Source organism: Guillardia theta, assembly GCF_000315625.1.
Source record: "Guillardia theta CCMP2712 unplaced genomic scaffold GUITHscaffold_13, whole genome shotgun sequence".
NCBI classification, from domain to species: Eukaryota; class Cryptophyceae; order Pyrenomonadales; family Geminigeraceae; genus Guillardia; species Guillardia theta.
The window spans coordinates 838,529-862,989 of NW_005434661.1; the positions used below are offsets into that span (position 1 = coordinate 838,529).

The 24,461-nt window shown below is 54.1% G+C and overlaps 7 protein-coding genes across 7 annotated transcripts; 4 read left to right on the forward strand and 3 right to left on the reverse strand.

Annotated features, from left to right (window-relative positions):
• Positions 1–15: 15 nt before the first annotated feature.
• On the forward strand, positions 16–1,686 carry GUITHDRAFT_157268 (hypothetical protein; the record flags this gene model as incomplete). Its single annotated transcript, XM_005837884.1, has 10 exons — positions 16–117; positions 177–248; positions 301–359; positions 407–463; positions 514–562; positions 771–807; positions 985–1,079; positions 1,259–1,299; positions 1,347–1,437; positions 1,618–1,686. 10 exons carry the CDS (start codon positions 16–18, stop codon positions 1,684–1,686), a joined length of 672 nt encoding a protein of 223 aa, XP_005837941.1.
• A 168-nt stretch (positions 1,687–1,854) lies between these two features.
• Positions 1,855–5,070, reverse strand: GUITHDRAFT_103544 (hypothetical protein; the record flags this gene model as incomplete). Its single annotated transcript, XM_005837885.1, has 4 exons — positions 1,855–3,645; positions 3,850–3,910; positions 4,059–5,023; positions 5,068–5,070. 4 exons carry the CDS (start codon positions 5,068–5,070, stop codon positions 1,855–1,857), a joined length of 2,820 nt encoding a protein of 939 aa, XP_005837942.1.
• A 3,651-nt stretch (positions 5,071–8,721) lies between these two features.
• GUITHDRAFT_151120 (hypothetical protein) lies at positions 8,722–9,406 on the reverse strand (the record flags this gene model as incomplete). The annotated part of the gene is made up of 1 exon (XM_005837886.1): positions 8,722–9,406. A coding segment is annotated over exon 1 (367 nt), but the record flags the coding sequence as incomplete, so codon positions are not given.
• Positions 9,407–10,083: 677 nt separating this feature from the next.
• On the forward strand, positions 10,084–12,142 carry GUITHDRAFT_135036 (hypothetical protein; the record flags this gene model as incomplete). The annotated part of the gene is made up of 2 exons (XM_005837887.1): positions 10,084–10,944; positions 11,009–12,142. 2 exons carry the CDS (start codon positions 10,084–10,086, stop codon positions 12,140–12,142), a joined length of 1,995 nt encoding a protein of 664 aa, XP_005837944.1.
• A 653-nt stretch (positions 12,143–12,795) lies between these two features.
• On the reverse strand, positions 12,796–15,101 carry GUITHDRAFT_157269 (hypothetical protein; the record flags this gene model as incomplete). The annotated part of the gene is made up of 2 exons (XM_005837888.1): positions 12,796–13,533; positions 13,674–15,101. 2 exons carry the CDS (start codon positions 15,099–15,101, stop codon positions 12,796–12,798), a joined length of 2,166 nt encoding a protein of 721 aa, XP_005837945.1.
• Positions 15,102–20,426: 5,325 nt separating this feature from the next.
• Positions 20,427–20,859, forward strand: GUITHDRAFT_151121 (hypothetical protein; the record flags this gene model as incomplete). Its single annotated transcript, XM_005837889.1, has 1 exon — positions 20,427–20,859. Exon 1 carries the CDS (start codon positions 20,445–20,447, stop codon positions 20,856–20,858), a length of 414 nt encoding a protein of 137 aa, XP_005837946.1. The 5' UTR covers positions 20,427–20,444.
• A 1,949-nt stretch (positions 20,860–22,808) lies between these two features.
• Positions 22,809–24,342, forward strand: GUITHDRAFT_103549 (hypothetical protein; the record flags this gene model as incomplete). Its single annotated transcript, XM_005837890.1, has 14 exons — positions 22,809–22,864; positions 22,908–22,977; positions 23,025–23,074; positions 23,141–23,194; positions 23,252–23,291; positions 23,340–23,377; positions 23,426–23,506; positions 23,557–23,617; positions 23,669–23,756; positions 23,855–23,933; positions 23,980–24,019; positions 24,067–24,104; positions 24,153–24,202; positions 24,257–24,342. The coding sequence occupies 14 exons, from the start codon at positions 22,809–22,811 to the stop codon at positions 24,340–24,342; spliced, it is 831 nt and encodes a 276-aa protein (XP_005837947.1).
• Between the last annotated feature and the right edge of the window lie 119 nt (positions 24,343–24,461).

The window sequence follows — 24,461 nt, forward strand, 5'->3', positions numbered from 1 at the left end:
CTCGAACAAACTGCAATGTCAAGCACGCAAAGCAACGGCACGTCCTCCAAGGACACGTGGTGTTTCGGGAAGCAGTCAGTGACAGATGCCATTGAGGCTGTGAGGAACGGACAGATGGTGATTGCCTTCCTCTCGTTCCTGTTACTCCATGCTCACCTTGTTTGTGCGCCTGGCAGGTCATTGTGGTCGATGACGAAGATCGCGAGAACGAGGGAGATTTGATCATGGCGGCAGAGAAAGCAACAAAAGTATGCAAGCTACATGTCAGTTTGCATGCAACACTGACGTTTTTCCGAACAGGAGACCATTGCCTTCATGATCAAGCACACTTCCGGGGTGATATGCTGCGCCATTGAGGGGTGAGGAGGCGGAGAGAGCAGGCAGGGGCTGACAAGCAGGACGACAGGGAACGAGCTGTAGATCTCCAGCTCCCTCAGATGGTTGAGAAGAACGAGGACGCCAAGTAGGAGCAGGAGACAGTTCATGCGACATGCGGCTGACGCGCGTGCGCAGGTGTACTGCCTTCACCGTCTCTGTCGACCTTCGGCATGGCATCACGACGGTAAGATGCGCCTCCTGCCACTTCCCCCTCCCTTCCACTTCTTCCCCCTTTCCTCCTCTTCATCCCTCTCCCCTCCCTTCTCCTCTTTTCACTTCCTGCTTGACTTCCCAATTCCTCTCTTCTTCCTTGTTCTCTCCCCTCCCTTCCGCTCCCCCACCCATATTGTCCATCGTTTGCAACCATCGTCTTACTAATCGACTTCCTTCAGGGCATCTCAGCTTCCGATCGTGCGGCCACTCTCCGAGGTTTGCCCTCTTAAAGTGCCACATCTCCTCTCCCTAATACCTGTCCCTCCTTCCTGAAGTCACCTCCTTCCCTTCCTCCCTGAAGTCTCCTCCTCCTATCTCTCTCTCTCCTCCACCTTCCCCTCCTCCTCCTTCTCCTCCTCCTCCTTCCCTGCTCCTCCTGACCCTTCTTGTCAGCTCTGGGGAGCAAGGAGAGCAAAGCAAGCGACTTCACCAGACCCGGTCACATCTTTCCGCTTCGGGGAGTTCCAGGAGGAGTCCTCTCGCGCGAGGTGTCTACTCCTCTTGTCTTTCATCCTTCCTTCACCTTTCTCCTTCCTGCTCCCCTCTCCTCGTCCCTCCTCTACTTTGCTTCCTCATCGTCATTCCATCACTTTCACCATCTCCTCTCCTCTCCCTCTCCTCTCCCTCTCCTCTGCTCTCCCTCTCCTCCTCACTGCAGATTTGGCAGGGACACACTGAGGCATCGATCGACCTTTCCGTCCTCGCCGGGTAAAATTCGCAGCTGTTCTCCACCAAAAGTACTGACTATCTTTCAGCTGCACTCCGGCCGGCGTCCTCTGCGAGATTGTCACTGAAGATTGCTCTGAGATGATGCGCGTACCGGAGCTGAAGGTCTTTGCGAAGAAGGTGAGGAAGAGCGGAGGAGGAAGGGAGGGAGGGCGGGAGTGAGAGCGGACGACGAGCAGCAGGGAAGAAGGGGAGGGACTGAATGGGAGGAAAAGGGGAGAATAGGAGAGAGTGGGGGAGAGGAAGGGAATGGAGGAGGAGGAGACTGCGACAGGAGGAGCTGACGACCGATCTCTCCAGCATTCCCTTGTTTTCACTTCAATCCAAGACCTCAAGATGTATCGCCGCAGTCTTGACGCAGCAAACTAATGATTGCGCTTCTTATATTCCTCATCGTTACCCTCCTCCTCCTCCTCCTCCTCCTCCTCCTTAACCCCCCTCCTTCCTCTTGCCTGTTGTCAGGAACCAGGTCCAGTAGCCTGTTGTTTCCGATGATTCCTCGCAATGAAGCTAAAGACTGTTCCCTCGTTTCGAAATTCATTCTTCCACCTCCTCGCACCCTGTTCTCTCCTCCTCCTCCTCCCTGTACTCTACCAAGTCCATTCCCATCACGCGCAGGGGGTCTCGATCCACCGAGAAGCGAACGTCTCTCTCCTCCTCCCAAGGCACTGCCCTCGACGCCACCCTGTACGCCCTCTCCTCCCCTCCCAGCAGCCGCAGGAGGTCTTCCGCAACCAGCCTCACCTGCCTGTCCTCCTCCTGCTTCCTGCATGCGAGGGCGACTGAGAGGACGAGCTGGTCCAGCTGTGACCTCTCGCCTCGCACGAAGAGCCTGCGGATGGAGAGCAGGGCGCTGAGCCGTACGGGAGACGCTTCCTCTTTGACGAGCTCCAGCAGCACCGTCAGGCTGCTGCTGTCGTTGACAGGCGCAAGAGCTCCCAGCGCGTGCGTCAACGTCTCCACGTCTGCTGCTCTACCTCTGCTCCTGCTCAGCTCCAGTTGGGCAAGCAGGCATGAGCTTGCCTGTCCCTCCTGCCTCCCTCCTCCTTGCCCGAAGAGCACGGACATGGCATCCTCCGATCCTCGGGCAAAGACGTCAGGGAGGACCGCGAGGACGGCATGTCGGACGAGCTGGTCCCCGTCAAGGAGGAGGAGGAGGAGCTTCTGCTTGATCGGGGCTAGAGCGCATCGCATGTTGATGGGCCTCTGCATGAGCGCAGAGCAAGCTTGAGCCCCCGACACCCGAGCATCGGCATGGTCGCAGCCGAGGAGGAGATCCACCGACAGGGCGGCAGCACGGAAGCCGCGGAAGCCGCAGAGGAGCGAGAGAGAGCGGAGGGAGTCGACGAGCCTCCTCCTCCTCTGCTGCGAGATGTCAGTACGGAGCTGCTTCACTATCCTCAAGGTGAAGACTGGGAAGGGGTCCCTCACGTCCTCCTCGCTCAGCTCCCCGAACATCTCCTGCATCGTTCTCGTCCTGTGGCTGCACGCGACGCCATGGCAGGACTCGCGCATTACCTTCTCCTCCCACCTCCGCTCTTGCGGATCGTTGTCAGGATCCCTCCGGTTGCGCAGCAGCAGCGAGTGGTCGAAGTCGACCTCCTCGCCATGGTTGGATGCGGACGAATACCGAAGAGCCGCCGCCTCCTCTGCCTCCTGCCCCCCTTGCTTCCCGCCCCCTCCCTGCTCCTCTCTTGCTCCCGGCCCCTTCTTCTTCCTCTGCATCGTTCGATGCAGGAGCTGGGCAGCGGCTTCCTTCACCGTCTCGTGCGAATCTTTGGAGAGGAGGAGGAGCAGGTCAGTAAGAGGAAAAGGACAGCTTGCCTTGTTGACGAGCAGCGAACACACGCTCACAAACTTGAGCCGGTCAAAGTCGTCGGAGCTGCGGGCGAGGCCGGATAGGATGTGAACGATCTCCTCCGTCCTCTCCTCCAGATCAAACTGGTCGACAGCTCTCACCAGTGCCTCCACGTCCCTTGTCCCCTTACAGCTCACCAGCCGACGTGTCACTTGCTCGAACAGCGCCGCCGACATGTTTCGGCGACGAACAGCCTCGATTGCAGCATCGTGGACGAGCTTGTGATCTGACAAGACACCATCCACAATGATGTCAAGGATGCGCTGCTGCCCTTCGTTGCTCAACCTCCCGAGACATCTCAATCCCGTCGCCTTGAGATCTTGGTCGGTTGAGGTGCAGAGGAGAACGACTCGGTCCATGACGTAAAGAGGACAGGAGTCCTGATCCACCAGCGCTGTGATCGCTTCTTCAGCGCTTCTTCTCACTGCTGCACTCACATGCTCCAGGTTGTCCATGACGTGCGGGATCAGCTGAAAGCGGCCTCAGAGGAGCAGGAGGCCACAGGCACATGCAGAGACAAGCAAGAAGTAGAGGAGACAGGCGAAGAAAAGTGAAGAGATCAAGACTACAGGGGAGGAGGGACGAGGACGAGAATGGAATTGAGATGGAGGTGGATGTAGGCACATTTACAAACGCTGAGTATCCACTTTGAAACAAACACATCAAATCTTTACCTTGTACGAATTTAAGCTTTTCGGTTTTGCAAGTTTCTTTACTGTCAGCAGCGCCCTTTCCCTGGTTCATCGTCATCGCCTCGTTCTCTCAACCTCTTCCATCACCACCATGACCTTATCCAAGACCAACATACCCCTCGCCAACACCTTCCTCTCTCTCTCTCTCCCTCCCTCCCTCCCTCCCTCCCTCCTCTCTTATTCTCTCTGACCTTATGGGGGCCAAGGCATCGTGCAGCAACGACACCATGGCAGAGACGCTGCCTTGGCTCTCAACGTCCGGATATCTCAGAAGCACATCCATCGCTCCTCCTTCACCTCTCCTGATCCCTTCCTCGATGAGGCGCAGCAGCCCTCCGTTCATCGGCTCCACCTCAAGCTCGCTCGCCTCTCGATCCAGCATGACGACAGACATGTCGGGGAGAGCAAGGTGAGGCGTTGAGCAGTCCAGCTGTTGATTCAGCTGAAAGATGCTGTCAAGAGACATTCTCATCTCCTTGGCTATCCAGAAACTCGTTTCTCCCCTCATTGTCACAAAGTATCCTCTGCTCGGCCACCTGGCCTTCCTGCTCCAAGGATCCGCTGTCGCCTCCCGCCATGGCACGGAGAAGGAGAGGAACTTCTCCTCCTTGCCCACAGCTACGATCTTGCCATCAGCCAAGCCCCTGTGACTGATCCGCAACCCCATCCTCCTCCCAGACATGTCAAGGTCTACAACATGGGCATACAGCAACGACGCTCGAGCTCCCTCTCCCCCTTCCTCCTCCTCCTCCTTGACCTCAATCATCTCCCCCATGCTCGGACAGTCAGGCAAGGATGCCATGGCAGGGCATCTGAGGGGCTCTTCCTTGCTCTTGGGTCTAACGCTGTACAGAGCTCGCTCGACCTGATCGCGAGAGGATCGGAGAGCTTCTCTGACCTCCGGGTAGCTCTCATGCTCCAGCAGATACTCCAGCCGCTCCAGCAGCTGGGACAGCTCTCCCTCTCTGCAGGCCTTCCAGACGCTCTCTGCCATCACCCTCCGAACTTGGAACGAACAATCCTGAAGCAGCGGCATGAGGTCCTCCACACAGCCTCTGCTTTCCGTCGTCTTCCCCAGAGCTCGAGCAGCTTCCAGCCGCACTCCTTCGTACGTGTCGTTTGACGCATCAAGGATGGCACGGAAAACCTGCTCGTCCTGCTGGGAGGCACGTCAGAGGCAAGTCTGAAACATGCCTCAACCATGCCTGTCCGTATGAGAGGAGGCAGCCAAGAGCCTCTGTGGCGGTCATGCGAACTGTGCGGTCCTTGTCGGTGAGGCTGAGGCCGATGAGGATATCAAGGAACCTCTTCTTCCTCTCCCCCTGCTCGTAAGGAGGACATCAGGTCAAGCAGGAGACGCGAGCGCACGAGAGGTAGGCGAGGTCTCACTGAAGAGGCTGTGACAGCAGAGGAGGGGCACAGCAGAGGAGATAGGACAGGGAGGAGAGCAATACCCTCAGGCTTCGTATCAGTGGGGGGAGGCTGCTGGAAGCCTTCCTCCTCTCCATCGCGTCAGCATCGTGCGCTCCTGCAACGGCGATGGAAAGCTGACTGTCTGCCATTCTGGTCACATTGCTGTCCCTCGTACCCCCTATGACCATATTGACTAGGCATCAAATCATTGGATGGCGGAAGATCAGATGGCGGCGACGCTGTTGCAAGGAGCCGCTGCTCTTGCAAGGAGATGAGGGTGGAGAGGAAGACTGGGACAATATAGAGGCTCTCTCGCAGAAGAAACAGCTCCCTGCGTCGGACCATTCATGAATTCACGGTAGCATTGGGGGGAGGAGGCGGGGGGGGTTGGGAATTCAAAACATTGAGATGCTTTGCTTGCTTTTACTGTGTTTTCATTTAGGCATGGAAGAAAAACCTTGACCAGAGCCAACATCAACTTACATTACGCGGCTGGCACACTCTAATGTTTCTCGTTGTCTCTGAGGATTTTGATCTTGCACGTTTTTTCTCGAACAGCTCAAGATCTTGAGCTGTTTCATCGGATTTGCTTTGAAGCACTGGTACTGTAACTAGCTCGTCGGGGAAAGAAACTTCTCGCGTGTATGGCAGTGCAATCCTCTCTCCATGCATGGCATGTGACTCGAGCTGTCTTTCATCCTGATTGGCCTCTTCAAGTCCACCATGATCGTCCACAGAGGTCAATACCATCGTGACGAAGAAGTCCTTGTCTTCTTTCTTCTCAAGTGCGCCTAAGCTATGACTGAGAAGGGCATCAACGTCGTCAAGATTCATGGCAGGTATGAGCGGAGGATTCATGGCAGGTATGAGCGGAGGATTCATGGCAGGTATGAGCGGAGAGTGGTCGGTTTATAAAGGAATTCCCCCGGATACCACCCTACCCCCTATTTGACCACAATCTCACCCCCCTAATACATCTCTCAGGGCCTCAGGTTGCGAGCGAGGCTTTATTCGCATCGCTTGTGCTCGCCTTGATCGTGCGGATGAAGTTTTACAAGCGTGCTGACTGAAGTTTACTAGTTGTGATCGTGCTGCAGTAGGTTTGATCGTGCTGCTGACGTTTTAGAGCAGTAATAGTGTGTGTTTTAAGCACAGAATATGAGGCAATGCAGCACTAGTGTGTGTTTTAATCGTGTTTTAAGCGCAGAATACGCGGCAATGCAGCACTAGTGTGTGTTTTAATCGTGTTCTAAGCGCAGAATACGAGGCAATGCAGCACTAGTGTGTGTTTTAATCGTGTTTTAAGCGCAGAATACGAGGCAATGCAGCACTAGTGTGTGTTTTAATCGTGTTTTAAGCGCAGAATACCAGGCAATGCAGCACTAGTGTGTGTTTTAATCGTGTTTTAAGCGCAGAATACGAGGCAATGCAGCACTAGTGTGTGTTTTAATCGTGTTTTAAGCGCAGAATACGCGGCAATGCAGCACTAGTGTGTGTTTTAATCGTGTTTTAAGCGCAGAATACGAGGCAATGCAGCACTAGTGTGTGTTTTAATCGTGTTTTAAGCGCAGAGCAGCACTAGTGTGTGTTTTAATCGTGTTCTAAGCGCAGAATCCGAGGCAATGCAGCACTAGTGTGTGTTTTAATCGTGTTCTAAGCGCAGAATACGAGGCAATGCAGCACTAGTGTGTGTTTTAATCGTGTTTTAAGCGCAGAATACGCGGCAATGCAGCACTAGTGTGTGTTTTAATCGTGTTTTAAGCGCAGAATACGCGGCAATGCAGCACTAGTGTGTGTTTTAATCGTGTTTTAAGCGCAGAATACGAGGCAATGCAGCACTAGTGTGTGTTTTAATCGTGTTTTAAGCGCAGAATACGCGGCAATGCAGCACTAGTGTGTGTTTTAATCGTGTTTTAAGCGCAGAATACGCGGCAATGCAGCACTAGTGTGTGTTTTAATCGTGTTTTAAGCGCAGAATACGAGGCAATGCAGCACTAGTGTGTGTTTTAATCGTGTTTTAAGCGCAGAATACGCGGCAATGCAGCACTAGTGTGTGTTTTAATCGTGTTTTAAGCGCAGAATCCGAGGCAATGCAGCACTAGTGTGTGTTTTAATCGTGTTTTAAAAGGGCAGAATCGTGGTAATGTACTTAAAATTTGGCGAAATTACTTTTTAAAAGAGACCCCCTTGTTGCCTCTGAGACAGTACTATCAGGACCCTACCCCCCTACCCCTGTCATCTTCTAGCCGGGAACTCTTGACCCAAGTTGCTCGCGTTCCCCTGCCGCTCGTTCCGCTCTCTCGGTCCTTCTCGCCGCTTCTCTGAGATCCGACCATCCTCCTCCTCTTTCTTGCTTCGCCGTCGGCTGCATCAACCCTCTCACATAGCGCAACGTTGAGAGCGCGCACCGATGCTACGAAGATGAAGGACAGCTTGCAGCATCTTGTGTTTCAATTGAAGAGCGTCTGACGGGGACCTCATGCAGTATGTACACGGGTACAGATGTCGGAGAACGAACTGGTCAAGGGAATTCTCGAGCTTGTGATGGTAGGTGAAGGCGGTGATCGCCTGTACCATCTTCTGCATGCTGGACGCGGAGGAGCTCCTGAAGGAGTCGCCCCGGATCATCTGCGAGTAGCCGATGATGACAAGCGGAGTTTCGAGCCTGGCGTGGCGTGAGGGACTTGTTCTTGGGTGGAAGGGAACAATCTAGATGCTCTCCAGCAGAAAGAGACAGCTGCTCCAATACGTCAGGCTCTGCAAAGGATAGAGAGAGGGCAACATTCGACCACAAGGTAAAATGTGCTTGCCTTTATTATTGTGTTCTCATTCTGCCATGGATGATGACTTGAGACCAGAGCCTACATCAACTTACATTACGCACTGGCACACGCTCATCATTTCTCGTGCCCGTTTTTTCGCAAACAGCTAAAGTCTGTCAATTTCATCGAAATTCCTTCGGACTGTTGGCACTGCGGCCAGGTCGGCAGGAGAAGCAGCTTCTGGCATGGAAACAAGGACGTCATGACCTTCTTTCGTCTTAAGCGAGGCCCAGCAGAGTTCGAGAACCATGTCAACATCCATCTATGAAGAGCTGAAGGAGAGAGAAGATGAAGGAAAGAGACGATGATGGTATGGCAGGGGATTGTCTGGACTAGCCGGAAAGGTTTTGGTTGTCATTCCCTTTTTTAGGTGTTGTTTTCCCTGTCAGTCTTGTTCTCCTTGCAAGAATGAAAGTTGATCTTTTGGGGATGCTCGACGGCACCAGCAGGTGGAGGAAGGTTGGGTTAGTCGCGTGTGATCATGCAGATGAAATCCTTGACTGGAAATGTGGACTTGTCGCTGGTTGTCTGAGAGCACAGCAGTCTCTTTCAGAACACGAACTTGTGAGCTGATTGCATTTCGATTGAGTCAGTTCAAACATAGAGCCGCTGCCGCACAGGAAGCAGAAACAGTTGTATTCGAAAGCGACTGCATTGACTTGGATAGAAGCAGAGCCCTATGCTGCATTACCACGGAAGTACGCGAACAAGTGGCATCTGTCAATGCGTGTCCTAGTATGTTTATGGACTTAGTGATGTAAGAGACAGGTAGATTGACAGATAAAAAGCTTCTTTCAACTCCATGCTTGTATTGCCACACCACCTGTCGATCAAACGCGCTTGGGCGTTCAGACCGCAGGGAGGTAAAATGAGGCTAGTCTATCATGTGCAGCATCTCGTTAACGATCGCGATTGCTTTCTCTATGGAGGTGGTGGCCAGGTGTTCGGCAAGCGCCTCCTGGTACTCCTGCGTCATCATATCCTTGAGTTCGTGCAGGGCGTCTCTGAGCTCCCTGAACTTGGTCTGGTCGCCAGTCTTGTAGGCCTCTACGAGCTTGCGGATGGTGGGCCATGGCCTTCGGCGGCGATCGGCGTTGCCCTTAGCCCCGTTGTAGAGGGCCTCGAGGTTTTGCGCCACAGTCATGTCGACATACCAGTCGGTGCCGACCTTGATGGCCTGTGAGAACGCATACTTGAGAGCGGTGAACGCCGCGAAGAAAGCCACATCGTCTACTCCGAAAACCATGGTATGGCGGCGAGGTGAAGCAAGGGAATGCCTGAACTCTTCGTTCCTCTTGCTGTTTATACCACCTCTCTCCGACTACCCCACTACCGGGCCTAACTAAAATCTAACTTGTGACAGCACTACCCCTTCATCCTATGCAAAGTACCCCAGCTTCCCCCCCATATTGACTGGGCGAATGACCCCTTCTTTGATGATCCTACGTGACATTTACATCCGTAGGTTGAAGGGGGAATAATTTTAGTAACTATACCGGTCACGTGTCCCTTGGTTCCGAGTTCTGCTGGGAAGTACCCACCCCTCGTTTTCACATGTGGAATGTTCCTTCAGCTCTGTGACCTGTCAGCCTGTCACACTCGGGACCGTCTCAGTCGGAGTTATTAGTCACTAGTGGTGTGCACGCAACCGTGAACTGGACTTGGACTCCGGGATTCAAGTGGAAATCGAGCTCTAGAGCACCGGTAGTCAGCTGTAGCCTAGCAGTGACTCTCTCAGTCAGATCCGTAGAACTACCGGCCCCCCCGGGCACCGGGTTCAACTGAAAAAGCCGGGCCCCCGGGCTCCAGGCGGCCCCCGTGAGGTAGGAAAGAGGTAATCCAGCAAGTACTGGCTTCCTCTGCATCCTCCCGAGTGCAGCCCCCAGACTCTGCCTCGTCGACCTCCAGTCTGCCGCCAGAACCCGAGGTTGCATCTTCTCCTCCTCTTTCAGTTAAGAACCGGCAACGCACTCCTGACGTGATGTCTGACTCCGACCTGTCCGACGGGAACCTCATGGGGGATACAGACAGTGAGGACCAGCCCGAACCTTCTCCCTCACCCCCGGTGCTGGCTGACCAAATTCGTCTAAGCCAGCGCGATATGGCAAGGCGCCTGTCCATCGAGATGTCGGAGGAAGAGCTCGTTAAAGGAATACTTGAGCTTGTCTTCCCGAGGGCTGACCCTGCGACTGCAATGAAGAAGGCTAGCTACCGCTTCGACATCCCCGCTGCCGTGCGCATGATAGTCCGCAAACTCAAGAGCGCGCGAGAGATGGGAGGCTGGAAGAGATTCGACGCGACGGAGTCTGGAGACCTGCCGGAGATCATTGCCGGAGGTGTGACGCAGAACGGTAAGACCAAGATCAAGGTCCTCGCCATCATCACTGCGGGGCTGCTGGGCGTTGGCACCATCCTCCTCTCCACTTCTCATCGCGGAGTGAAGACTCTGACAGACAAGATCAACGAGGAGCTGACTCGGTTAGTGGACAAGAATCTGGGAATAGAGTGTATCTGTCTTCTGGACGTACAGACTCCCACAGTTTGCCCTAGAATCGTCCTCAAGTTCCTCCAGACCGGCTGCTGTTCTCTCCCCGACACTGCTTTCCGGATCAAGCAGATGCATAAAATCCTTGATGAAGCTGGAGCATCTGACTACCCGTGCCAACTCATCATGGATGAGGCGGACTCGTTCTATCGCAGCCGCCGTGCGGTGGTTGGAGCTGACGAGGAGTCCCTGTGCAAGAGGCAGGTCAAGATTACCAAGCTCGAAGAGTCCCTAGACGAACTTCGAGGCGTCGCCCACCTCGTCCTCCGCTGGAACGTCTCTGCAACTCTTGTCCCGGTCTTCCTGCACCTTCAGGACAAGCGCGGGGGGGGTCGACACTCAGTCGATCCTCTATACCAAGCCGGAGGGAGACTACAACGGAGTGGTTGACTTCAAGCCCCTCGTGGTGGACGGAGAGGAGGAGTTCCTCGAGTACGGGGACCTCAAGCCAAACAAACTCTACTGTAACAACCTGACGGACGAGATGTTCAAGCAGGCGTTCAGCAAGAACAAGTCCCTCACGCTTGTCATCACAAACAGCCGTGTCAACACCGTTAACAATGTCTTCGACCTCGCCAAAAGCCTTCAGCGGGACTATCCTTATGTTGCCGCCCTCGTCATCGTGGGAGGCACCCGAGGCATCTCCTACTTCCCTCCGCCTGATCCCAGAGCTCCTCTCAACGGCTTGGCTCCGAGCAAGGACGAGCTGAACACGAAGCCGCAGATCTCAGTGAGTCAGGCCATGGAGATGGTCGACCAGCATGCTGGGATCGACACTCCGCTTGTCATCATCGGCTACTCGCAGATGATCCGTGGCGACTCCTTCAGGAGCTCCCTCCGCGTCCCCACCCACCTCATCTGCGCCTTGGGAACCGCCATGAGCATCGAGAAGATGGTGCAGGCGATGGGGCGACCGACGTATCAGAACAGCACGCTCGAGAGCAACGGCTTCTCCCACGTCACCGTCCTCACCTACGCCATGGACTTCGACACGGCCCAGGCCTACCCGCAGTGGCTCCTCGAGATGGAGAAGAAGCTAGCTGACGGCATGACGCTGCCAGAAGCGCTCTCGAGCTCGGCTCAGTACACGGATAAGGCCAACATCACGCACCGCCAGCGCAAGTCCATTGGTCAGAAGAAGGACATGCTGAGCTTGGACGTCTCCTACTCCGGCCCCGAGCCGGGTCAGGAGCGGCCAGGACATCGCTGGCTCAACAAGCGTATGCGGAGCAACCCAGTAGCCAGCAAGCTCATCGACATTGCAACGAAGCACGCGGAGACCTACGAGTCCTATATGCAGGAGCTGCAAACAGACTCTGAGGTAGGAAGGACGGCGAGGCAGTTCTGCGACGAGTGGAACGAGAGCTTGTCGGAAGGAGAAGCAGCCTCGCTCAGCTTTGTGACGAGCAACCTGAACAAGCTTGTCTCCAACGGCATCATGAAAAAATCCAACGACAAGCCAGCGAAATACTGGCTGCCAAGCAAGGACATCTAAGGGACAGGCAACGGCTGAATGACATTTGTGAGTTTGTTTGCTCAAAAGGGCCCCCAATAAGAGGACCGTGCGGGACTTGAAGGCTCTTGTGTCCTTTGAAGAGGTCAAGCAATATGCTTTCAACTTAAGGTTTTAATGCTGAGAGTTTAGATAAAGAGTTTGCCGAGAGACTCGGGAAGAAAGAGGTGGGAGGCATATCATGATTGGCACTGCTTCGAGAGATGTAGTGCTGACCATACGAGTCCATGTCTTATAGGGAATGTGAGTAGAACATTCAAAAGATTATCATGTTTCTGCTCTGTTTCCTTTGTTATGGTTCAATTCGATTCGGATCTTGGTTGTCTACTTCTGCTAGTTGTTTCACATACTGCCGACTCGAAGTCTGCGTTGATTGCCTTCAGCTGCTGAGAGTTTGAAATCCTTCAGGTCATGTGCAGCTCTACCCCAATGTGCCAGCCATGAGTCATCAGTGATGACGACGTGGCTTCAACCCTCGATCATCTTCATGACTTGAGTTGTTGCAGTAAACATGCGCACAGGTACTCAACTATCTCAAAGTCTCTCCAGCCATCATAGTGCAATAGTGCGACTCATCAAAAGTCGCAGGAGGCGACTGAGAGGTTTAATGAATAATGTCAGGGATGCAGGAGAATCTACTTCCCCAACGACGAGACGAAGTTGTCGATGTTGAACGCTTCCTCGTACTGAGCTTCGTCCCAGAGTTCTTCCAAGTTCTGGAGCACCTGGGACAGCTTGCCTGTCCCTGCTGCCTTCTCCTCTTCCTTCCCCGCGGCTTCCTTCTTCATGGTGGCTCCTTCAGCTGGGCTGAACAGGTCAAGCAGCTGGGAAGTGTCCATGTTGCGGAGGGAGGCGTTCTCCTCGTTGATGACGGAGTTGGCGATGGAGAGCTTGAACCGCTGCAGCCCCATGATCTTCTCCTCCAGCGTGTTGCGAGTGATGAGCCGGTACACGTTGACAACCTTCTTCTGCCCGATGCGATGCGCGCGGTCCATGGCCTGCAGGTCTCTTGTGGGGTTCCAGTCGTGCTCGACGAAGATGACGGTGTCTGCTCCCGTGAGGTTCAGCCCGAGGCCTCCGACGTGTGTCGTGAGCATGAGAATGTCGATGGATGGGTCACTGTTAAACTTCTGCTGGATCTCGAAGCGACCGTTGTTGGGCGTCGAGCCGTCCATGCGGAGGTAGGTGACGGAGGGGAGGTGCTTCTTGAGGAGATCGTTCTCGATGATGTCGAGCATGGTCTTCATCTGAGCGAAGATGAGGACCCGATGCCTCGAGTCCTCGTTCGCCTCCTGCTGCATCAGATCCCCTTCCTCGTCCTCACTCGCGGCGCCGATGCCGCACTCTTGAAGCAGCTCCTTCAAGGCAACGAGCTGCTCCAACATCAGACATGCGGAGACGGATGAAGGATTGAGAAGGAGATGGGAGATGGGAGGGATGATGATGGAGGAGTGCAAGCGGAGGGGAGAGACATTTACGAGGAGGAAGGGAAGAGCCAAGGGGAGAGACTCACCTTGGGTGCGAGGGAGATATCTGAGAGGTCCATGTTCTTTGATTTGAGCTCTTGCGCCACCCTGGCCATCTCAGGGTGCGAGGGGCCCAGCACGAGCTTAGGATGGTTCGCCAGCTTGCGAAGGTACTGCAGAGCCTGAAAGATGTGACTGGCGACCCCTCCTCCCTCCTTACTCTTCCCTTCCTCGCCCTCGCCCTTGATCGCAGTTGCCACCATCTCGTTGGCCTTCTGCTTGGCAGCAAAGTCGTTGTAGAGCTTCTGCTGGAGGGGCGAGAGGTCGCAGTAGTAGTCCTGGATGATCTTGGGCGGCAGGTCCGACAGCACCTCCGTCTTAGTGCGCCGCAACATGAACGGCAGCACCTGACGATGAAGAGCCTCGAGCGCGAGAGCTCCGGCCTCAGACTGCTGCGAGCTGCACTTGGCGTTGCGGGAGGCTCGGATGGGTTTCGAGTAGGCCTGGTTGAAGTACTTCTCGGACCCCAGAAATCCAGGCATGAGGAAATCGAACAGGCTCCAGAGCTCGAGCACGTTGTTCTGGATGGGAGTGCCGGAAAGGATGAGGCGATGGTTGGCCCTAACCGCCTTCACCGCCTGTGTCGTCTTGGACTTGGCGTTCTTGATCATGTGCCCCTCGTCGAGCACGCAGTAGTTGAAGGTCAACTTGCCCATGAAGTCGATCTCGTTGCGGAGAGTCTCGTAGGAGGTGACGACGACGATGTCTCCTCCTTTCGTGATCGTCTCCTGCAGCGCCGACCGCTCGCTCGGGGACCCCACGAACTGCACGCACTGCAGCGCCTGGTCCGGCAGGAACTTGGAGATCTCAAAGTCCCAGTGGCCGACGAGGGTCGGAGGGCAGACGACGAGGGAAGGGAGGGGAGCGCTGCCTGGGTCGCGGTTCTCGGCGAACTTCTTCCTCCTGTTATGGTGATCGGAGGAGATGATGCAGATGGTCTGGAGGGTCTTGCCCAGTCCCATGTCATCGCAGAGGATCCCGTGCAGCTGGTACTTCATCAGGAAGGCCATCCAGTTGACGCCCTCCTGCTGGTACCTCCTGAGGTCTGCCGCGATCTTGACGGGGATCTCGTAGTTGTCGATCTTGGAAGTGTCCAGCAGCTGCTCGAGGAACCTTCTCTCCTTCTGCTTCTCCAGGATCAGGTCCTGGCTCAGCCCTTCAGGGTCAGGGATGCCAGCTTCCAGAGGGAGGAGGCGCAGCAGCGTGGCGAAGCACTTGGTGACGGTCTGCCTCACAGCGGGGTGAGGGTCAGACATGCGTCCGAGGATGGGGACGACGAAGAAGATAGCGAAGGGGAGCACCGCCATGTCCATGACGTCAACGATGCGGAAGAGAGCTTCAGTAGCGCCCAGCCTCCTGCTCGCGTCGTCCGTGTCCCCAAGCAGCGGCATCACCTTGCGGATCACGGTCTCCATCCCCAGCACAGGAGCGACACTGCAGAATTGAGCAAGGAAGCGAGCAGCCATCTGCCGGATCGGGGCTTGCTTCGACTGCAGGGCATTGACGCTGTAAGGGAGAAGACATTTCACGCTCTCCATGTCCTCCATGTGCAGGCACGGCAGCAGGCAGCTCGCTACCTGGAACGCATCCACCACCTCCTGCGCCTGCGCGACTTCCAGTATCCTCTTGCTCTCGCCCTCGAATCCAGCCTTGATGGGATCCACCAGCCGGGTGAGGAGAGAGGGAAGGACATCGAAGAGCCCGGGCCCCATCCCCTTGGCCATCTCCTCAAGCGCCATGCTGGAACCGCGCTTCTTGATGCGGTTGACCCGCTCGTGGTTGTCCAGTGAAGTTATGATCGTGCTGTCGTCGGGAGGCACATAGGTGACGTCATCCAACGTCACCGAGTCGGGACAAGGCTTCGTGTCCGTGCACCGAGGGGTGAAGGTTGTATCCTCGCACAGGTATGCGGCAAGATTGTTGATAATCTTGCCGTTGGGACACGTCTTCCTGCTCGCGCACTCCCGCAGCAGCCCGACCAGCGACCTTGCCGACCGTCTCTGCAGATCTTCATTGTTCTCGTGTTGTATGCTGTCCATGATGGATCGGATGACAGGAGCGACTTTGACTGGGAGGTTCCTTGCAGCGACTAGGACAGAGGCGACGGCCGACAGGACAGACGTGTGGAGGTTAGTCTGAACCTCCTGAAGTTGCCCGATGGTGACGTAAACCTGACGCACTGCCTTGTCTCTTGCCTTCTTGCCTTCCGCTCCCCCGCTGACTTTGTCCGCTGCCTTCGCCAGCTGCTGCTCCCAGTCCTTGCTTGCTTTCTCTGCGATTTGAAGACCTTGCATGACACCAAGGGACTCCAGCTCGAGCTTCACCTTCGCCTCCTTGACCTTCGCCTCTGCAAACAGCGAGACCATGGCCTTCAAGTCCTGCTTCCACTTCGCCGACAGATGGGCGATCTCAGCATAGGGATAATCCGTCTGCCCGACAGACCCCAGCTTCGCATCCAAGATCTCCTGGATGCCGTCGGGGATCTTGAAGATCGAGGTCTTCGAATCTGGAGAAGCGTCAGCGGCAGCCCTTGAGCTCTTGTCGGAGCTTCACCTTCCTTCCCCCCAAATTGAGACGAGGAGGCCCACTCTTCGAGGACGAGAGCTCCGACTTGCACGTGAGTGCCGTGAGATGAAGACAGCAAGCGCTTCACCTGAACCAACAGTCACTGCAGATCGAAGGAGACCAGGGAAGGGGGAGGAGACCATTGGAGGAAGGCGGAGGAAGCAAGGAAAAGTGAGCAGGGGAGAGAAGGAGGTGAAGGAGGAAGGAGGAAGGAGGAGGGAGGACGAGGACGAGGAAATTCACCTCATTGGTGAAGGGGTTCAAATCGCCTTCAGTCGACTGCAGGCGCCAGATGAGACCTCCGATGGCTCTAACCCCGGACAACCGCATCCTCACTGATGCTGAGAAGTCATCCAAGTTTGTCAGAGCGTCGCTTGGGTCATCCTCGTTGTCTCCCTCCGCGCTTCTGATCCCCGTGTCTGTGACCTGAGTCCTGGCTATCCCCTGCTGGCGCTTGCGCTGGGCTCGAGCTCGGGAGGCGCTGACGGAGTAGTTGACGCCAGCAAAGACCTCGGGGTCAAGAGGGCAGCCGGGAGGGGTCGAGACAGCAGAGAACCACAGGGGAAGCTTGGAGGAGATGGTCTCCGAGAGGGGGGAGCCGAAGGATGTGTTGACCAGGATGCTCCAGAGCTCATGAGAAGACTCGGAGATCTCTGGCCGCTGCTCGAGGATGATATTGACAAAGACGTGATGGAGGGTGTCCCCCAAGACCGACATGAGCCACGGGGAGAGCGAAGACAGGTCGAGCTTGTCCTTCGACGTGCCAGGGTTTGCCATCATCACAAGATTTCGGCAAATCTTCAGGACTGATCGCCGGACAGAGAACATGTTGTGACGGAAGAAGGGAAAGAGCCGACGTACCAGGACCGAGAGATCTTTGACTTTGTCTTCTCCTCCTCCAATAGCCGCGGACTTGCTGGATGGGATATTTTGGCACATCTCGGCAATCAGGTTCATCACAGATGCCGTTGAGGCTGCAAGGTAGGTCAGAGGACCAAACAATTCTTGCGCTGGTATTAACAGATGTCAATCAACCTGTGAGGTCGTCAAGCAGCTGTAGAGTGGACCATAATACCCCCAATAAAGGCTGAAACCATCGATTGTCAGGTTACGACAAAACACGAGATAAAAGCTGAATGAAGGGAGGAGGGAGGGAGGAGGGAGGGAGAAGAGATGAAGAGAATTTTCGAACCTTCCCAAACCATTCAAAGCACTCAACATTCGTGACGATGTGGGAAGCCAGTGGTAGAAGAGCCTCAGCAGCGACCGAGCGAACATCATCATCCTCTCCCTCGATGCCTGACCATGGCGACCGTCAAGTCATCAACGCGTCACACATTTACTTCACCTTGTTTGATGACAGGAAGAATAGACTTGAGATAGTGCTCAATAATACCTTCCTTGCGAACAGCAATAGCATATTTCAACCCCAACATTCCTCCGTGTCGAACCTGTTCTTTCATCAGCCATGAGATCATTTACACAAACCTTGCAGACCTCCCAATCCTTCATCTGCTGCATTGCTGCGAGAATCCTTGCGACATGTCCTGTAAGAAACAAAATCAGCGAATAGGCACATCACATCCCAACAATCGTCACCAAGAGCTTCTTCGGACAAATGCCGCAAGATCACACCTAGAGCCTTGAAAACCCCATTAAGATGCAAACAACAACACGGCAACCTTACTTGAGCACAGGTCTCACGGACAGGAGCGACAACCGGATCCGAGACATAATCACCTACACGACTCGTCATTGCAAGTTCCTTGTCAATCAGAATCTCTCACCAAAACGATCAAGAGCTAGACAGCATAGCAGCCTGACTGCACATTCTTCGAGCCAACTCACGTTATCGGCCACTTGCTGCACAGACAGAATCGTTACAAGTCATGTCGGAAGCTCCAACGAGCGACAGGGGGATTTCAGGCAAATTATGCTTGCCTGCTCCTTGGTGGTGTTGGCCCACCTCCCAGAGCCTTTGGCGTGATGCTTCAAAATCTCCTGCAAACCAACAGCAGCTCCGTGCCTGACCTAGTGACCGTGGCCTCACACTCAGGGATCACTTCAAGTCTCAAGTCCTCACCTCCCATGCTGGGTCGAAGATGTCGCAGCAGAGCTCGTCACAGATGGGCCCTAGCGGCCACTCGTTCGGGTCCGCGGTGACAACCTCACTGACTGTCGTTTCAACCACAACCTTGTTGGAATCCTGCCACTCTCAGTAAAACCAGGATCTTTGAAACTCTTCAGGGTGTTGAAGGCAGAAAGTGGAGGTACAGCTCTGTGAACTAACCTGGGGCTGATCAGTGACGACAGACTTTCCCTCCGTGTTGGCAGAGGAGCCATTGTTCGTCTGACTCTTCTCACGCATCAACTTCCTTTGCTTCCTTCTCAACTGATTTCTCTCTCTCGGACTCAGAAGGTCCTCGTTAACCTCGCCGCCGGGTTTCGCGCTACCCTGCAAGTCGTCGATGAGCTCACTAGCCTTTCGCTTGTCGGGCCCCATCCTCTTGTCGCTCTCATCCGGGGCCTTGCTCATCAGATCATCTTCCGCCACCATATCAGAGAGGTTGAACAAGTCGTCTTTCTTCTTCGATATCGCGCTCAATCCTGTCGCTTTCTCTCCTGCAGCAGGCTCTAGCCCCAGGGTTACTCGAAGCTGTTGTTTCTGGAGAGCCAGCCGCTCCTTTGGATCCATACTATCTTCATCGTACTCTGTCCCGGTGGATGACACAAGGATCCTTCCTCTGGCTATCACTCCCTCAACATCAAACTTCGATAGGCTCTCATCCTTCGAGTTCGTATTGACCAGTGTCTCTCCCTCTTCAGTGCTTTGTGGATCCCAGACGGGAACTTTGCGACAAATGGCTTCGATTGCATATCCTGCTGCTACTCTTGTCTCCCATTTCTTGCTCTTGAGTAAAGCTTTCACTCTGTTAACAGCATGTCAGTTTCATCAAAAACAAAAATATCTTCCTTCTAATCCATGCACATCAAAAATCCAAGAACATGCCAGCATTCTGGGCCCCTTTCGTATTCGATGCTCATACACTGTAATCTACCACATCATACTGCTCTGCCTTCCCACAAACACCTCCCCATCAACAGTATGTCGTCCCTTGCATCCTACTCCTCCACCTCCACCTCGCATCTTCCTCCGTCCGTCGTCCCTCTTACCTCCAGAGGATGGTGAGATAGTTCTCACTGTGTGAGAGATCTCCGATCTGGGAAGCTGCTGCTCTTCTTGTCGAGCTCGACGTGCCCGTGTCAAGCAGGAGGATCAGCCGGTCCAGCCGAGTCTCCTGCCCCCCTGCCACCATCGCCCCCGCTCCTCTCCTCATCCCCCTCATTCGTACTCATCCCCCTCATACCCATCGATCAGCAGCGGGGCGCAGAGCGGGGCGGCCGCCCGGCCCGGGGCCCGGCGGAGTCACTGCCGCACGGTCCGGGGGCAGTGGCACGGTGCCTCAGGCTGGGCCGGCGCACGGTGGCTCCCGGCTCGGCGTCACAGTTCTCTTCCTGCCCGCCACTGGGCTGGTCAGGCTTGCGATAGGTAGGGCAGCTTCGCCGCGCAAAACTGCCTTTTTGGTCTTTCTAGTTTTTTGGCTGAGGCGGATGCTTTCTTGCTATGCCTGCTTATTTTTGCATGCCTACCTACCCTTCTATTGAGTAAATTCTAAATCTGAAAAAATCTGCCGCAATGCTGTTGTGAGGCATGCTGTTGGGAGGCAGGTCGCTAGTACGAGTGCTCACGCTGGCCCAGTATCGTCATAAGATACAAGACTTCTCACATGTACGCTCATGCCAAGAGCGGGCCTGCGCATCAGGCTCTGCTACCTCATCCACCTCCCCTCCCTTTGATGTTACCGATCGCTTCTCAAGCTTTCTCGCTACGGCGAAGAAGTTGCTGGGGGATGATAGTCTAGACGAGAGAGCATATTTTCTAGCGAACCATCTGTTTGTGCTCGAGCTCCAGAAGGATAACGAGAAGCGGCTGCTCGAGCTCCAGAAGGATAACGAGAAGCGGCTGCTCGAGCTCCAGAAGGATAATGAGAAGGAGAATATAGAGGACTACTTCAAATTCCATCTATCGTTCGTATCTCAGAGGTGTGTGGTGTGTTTTCTTGTTGCGCTGAAGAATGATCAACCAAACATGTGCCCACAGGTATTTGCTTGAGTTGCTGTTCCAGAGAGTGATGTATTGCGTGGATTCGAAACACCCAGAGATGATGACCTTGCTGAAAGAGGCTCTTTCTAAAGCCGACCATGACAAACTTATGAGCAGCAAGTCGTTGTCTGTGAGCAGCATCAATAGGATGCTGCAGCAACTAGAGATCAGAGAGATGATGTGGGAACGGATCGGGCTACCAAAAGACCTTGAGATCCCCAACCTGACGGACGACTACCATCTTTACGGAAACCTCTCCGAGGTGGTTCATGGACCACAGGGATCGTTTGTGTACTTGAGCAATGACGCAAGCGAGGTGGAGACGAGGTTTTGGCAGGCGGTGTGCGACAAGTTTGGCAAGACCTTGGACATGTTCGATAGAAAGAAAGTAGCATCAGGCAAGAAGGTGCTGAATGCAAAGCGTCATCCTGGCAAGAAGTAACAACCCAGGTACCTACTTGATCAACACCACAGGCTCTGGTACCTCATCCTCAATGCTTCGTAGAAAGCATGAACAAGTCACCAAGATGAAATATCAGCCGATCGTCGCCATTCGAGCATTGGGTTTCTCAGCTGAAAAACAATGAGAGCATCTCAGGCCCGAGCTTTGTAAAGTGCTGTCATGAATCTTTCTAATATCCTCACGTCCATCTTTTTGAGAGTATATGGCAGGACTCTTGTTGGAGTTCTTCCAAAGCTTTGAATTGTGACATGATTCTTCAAGATATCCAGTTTGCAAGACACGTTTGGTACTTGCATGATTGCCTGGCATAACATCTCGAAGAAATCGTTGATGGTATCACAACCACTGACTCCGTTTTCACCATTTTTTGAGTTGCCAACTGCTGCAGTTCGACCGCGAGCTTGCCTTGTCCAACCCGATCAAACAACTGCTGATATCACAATCAACTCTCATAGTTGAACAAATGAGATCAATGCAGGGAACAAGCACTGCTACCAGGATCTCATCCAACACACTTCGACGTAGCCGAGCAAAGTGCATAGGAATCTCCACGTTCTCGCTCGACACCTGCCAAGAGTGGAGAGGGTGAAGGTCTTAGACGACGACGACGAATCGCTCCTCGAGAAATTCGAAGAGGAGATCTCGGTGTCTGTGGGCTCCAACGAAATGCCAGTGAGGAAGGGTTCGATCTTTCAGCAGCGCAACGTAAATTTGCACCCTCCGAAGAGCGAGAGGGGTAGCGTGATAGAAGCGAAGCAGCGCTTGTCTAGCTTGGTCATGGCGCCTCCAACGAGACCAGAACATGCAGCCTGTTGTTGTCTGTGTCCCCCCTCGCAAGCTCTGATTGTTCCATAGCAGTGACTTCATGGGAGAACAGCGGGGACGACCTGCAGCCATTGGATCATTCAGTTTGTTCTCGTATACACGTCCCCTGGCAAAATCCTACAGAATGTGCCGCGGCAGTGCTGATCGGACACCGGGCAGACTTGGAGGGAGCCTTGCAGCCGGAACGTGAGCCGTCAATTCACGGCGGTAAACGTGACTCGGTGACCGTCGTCACGGTTGAACCGTTGAACCGGGCCGTGAACGCCGGGCCGCCGGGTGGCGGTACGGTACGCCTGAGCCTGGCCGGGCAGGGCCAGCGGACTCCTGCCGGGCCATCCCTGCCTGAATATTACCCCTACCTACTGGATGACCTGACAAACCACCGGCACAGATATATCGGCCCCCTGCCCATGGCGACAGAACGAGGATGAAGGTGGAGGGCCTACGAGGGCGATGAGCGGGGCAGGTGAGACCCTTGCAGGGACCGTCGTGAAGAAGAGACGCAGGGAAGAGATGGGAAGTAAAGGGATGGGTTTGGAAGGGAAGGGATGGAAAGCAAAGGGAAGGGAAGGGAAGCAAAGGGATTGGATAGGCGTGGAGATTAGGAGCAAGGAGAACAAAATACTAGGAAATCTGAAGGGACAGAAGAAAGCACTGCAGTGATCAATACGAGTAAGGAGGAACGTAATGTTAGTTTTGATGGAAATCGCTCTCTAAGGAAGCAGATATCTGATAACAGTCTTTGACTTGGAGCAGGTTCTTGTAATGTAACAACTGAGTTCGTGCTCTTGTCTTGTTGCACGTTGAAGCCTTGAGCCACGTTCTGCTCGTTCGATGACAACAAGCTCAAAGCTCTTTATGCTTCTCATCGGGGGTCTCTTCTCGCCAAGTTCCTCCTTCAGGAGCTTCCACTTGACTGCCAGCAAACTCCGATGTTGTCAGTTGGCTTGCTTGCACGAGAGGTCACGTGGGGTCATGAACAGTGTCGTTCGGTGCTCGCTCCCCTTACAGTTTCCTCACGGCATGGAAACAAGCCTATCAAGTCCACAAGCACGTTTGTTGCAAGCAGCATCAAGTCTCGATAGCAACATCGTCCACCTGTGGATGGTTGGTACCGACGAGGTTCGCAAGATTGGGGAGGAGCACGAAGCAGTTTTGAGGTATCAGGAAGAGTATTGCTCTGCTCGTCTCACAATATCAAAGGTCTCTACTGAGCCCTGAGGAATCCGCAAGATACCTCCGAAGCATGCAAACAGCCAAGGCGATGGAGCAGGTATGAGCTAGGACACCATGCACGGCCATTCATAAGAGTTGGTACAGGCTTATTCGTTCTTGCTGGCACGAGCACTTCTAAGAACGACTTTATCGAGGTGTGATATTGACATGGTGAAAGACTGATCAAGATGATGCTGTTTTTCCTTTGTTCTCCTCGTCAGGTACTGCAGTGATGTCAAACCACAAGAATGGAATTTTATCATGAACGAGCACGGGTAACTCAAATGATATGCTCCTTGAAGAAGATATGAAGTAAACGGAGGAACATGCAGGAAGCCTGAGATAGACTTCGACAACCTGAAAGCTCGAAGGGTAAAGTTCTCACTTGAGACCATAGGTGGCTTCTGACACCTTGCAAAGATTCCTGAGCAGTTCAAGAGTCTTCGTTTCAACCTCTCGTGATCTTCATAGTCCTGTCATGTATCTCGAGTGATCGAAGCGATCAGGCACTGCTCAGGAATGGTCTGCTGCGCCGTCTCAATCGGTAGAGACGTCGGAGTAGATTCTGAGCTCATCTCCACCAAGAGGTCAGGAGAGCCTTGAGAGGTGCGACCTGCTAACGTCAATGCTGGACCAGGAGGATCTTGTCCATTGCTGAGAGATTCTTCTCTGAAGCTGAATTTGAAGAGCTCAAAAAGGTTTGCCATGTATGTTTGCTCCCGTCCTTGCGCTCAAACACGATTGCCTAGATTCATCCTGACAGGCAGCAGCTGGTCTTCTCACGCTTGTGGACGCTGAAAGAAGCATATGTCAAAGCGAGAGGACTGGGAATCTCGGGTGAGGAGGAGGTGGAGGCAGAGGAAGAGAGGTGGGAGAGAGAGTGGGGGAGTAATAGAGGAGGAGCTTTGGAGTGGAAGGGAATTGATGCTTCACAGGTGTTGGACTGGACAACTTCGAATTCACCGAGGCAAGCGGATTCATTTTTTCACTGCAACTCTCTGACAACGTTTGCAGGTTGAAAATTTGCAGCACGAGTGGCCGACGCAATCGATAACAGCAGGTTTGATCGAGAAGACTCAGTTGTGTCTTCGGGTGACTTGGTGACAAACGAGAAGATTTGTCGAGAGTCGGCGATGACGGTGATCAGTGGAAGTTCTTGATAGTGAATCCTCCCAGTGTCTCACAGTGAGGCCCTCCGACTTGTTTCTTTGTTTCTAGTCACTCTTGGTGCAGATCGACAGAGCGCAACTCTCCCGCTCATACAGTCTCCCTTGCAGTTGGAGGTACCTCTGTCCTGACTATTCATTCTTTCCTTGAATCTCCTGACGCCATGGCAGGTCAAGAACCGTTCGAGCTTGTCTGCTTGAAGACTGTCCCATGTCATGTAACGCCAGATGTCTTGTTGGATCCAAGGTCAACATAATGTTGTCCATTGTTCACTTGTTGTGATTCCGCATTCCGCATCGTCCCTCTCTGCCACTGATCGCAAACTTTGCAGCATTCGAGCCGTGGAATCTTTGCCGCGCGTAGAGATGCTGTTGT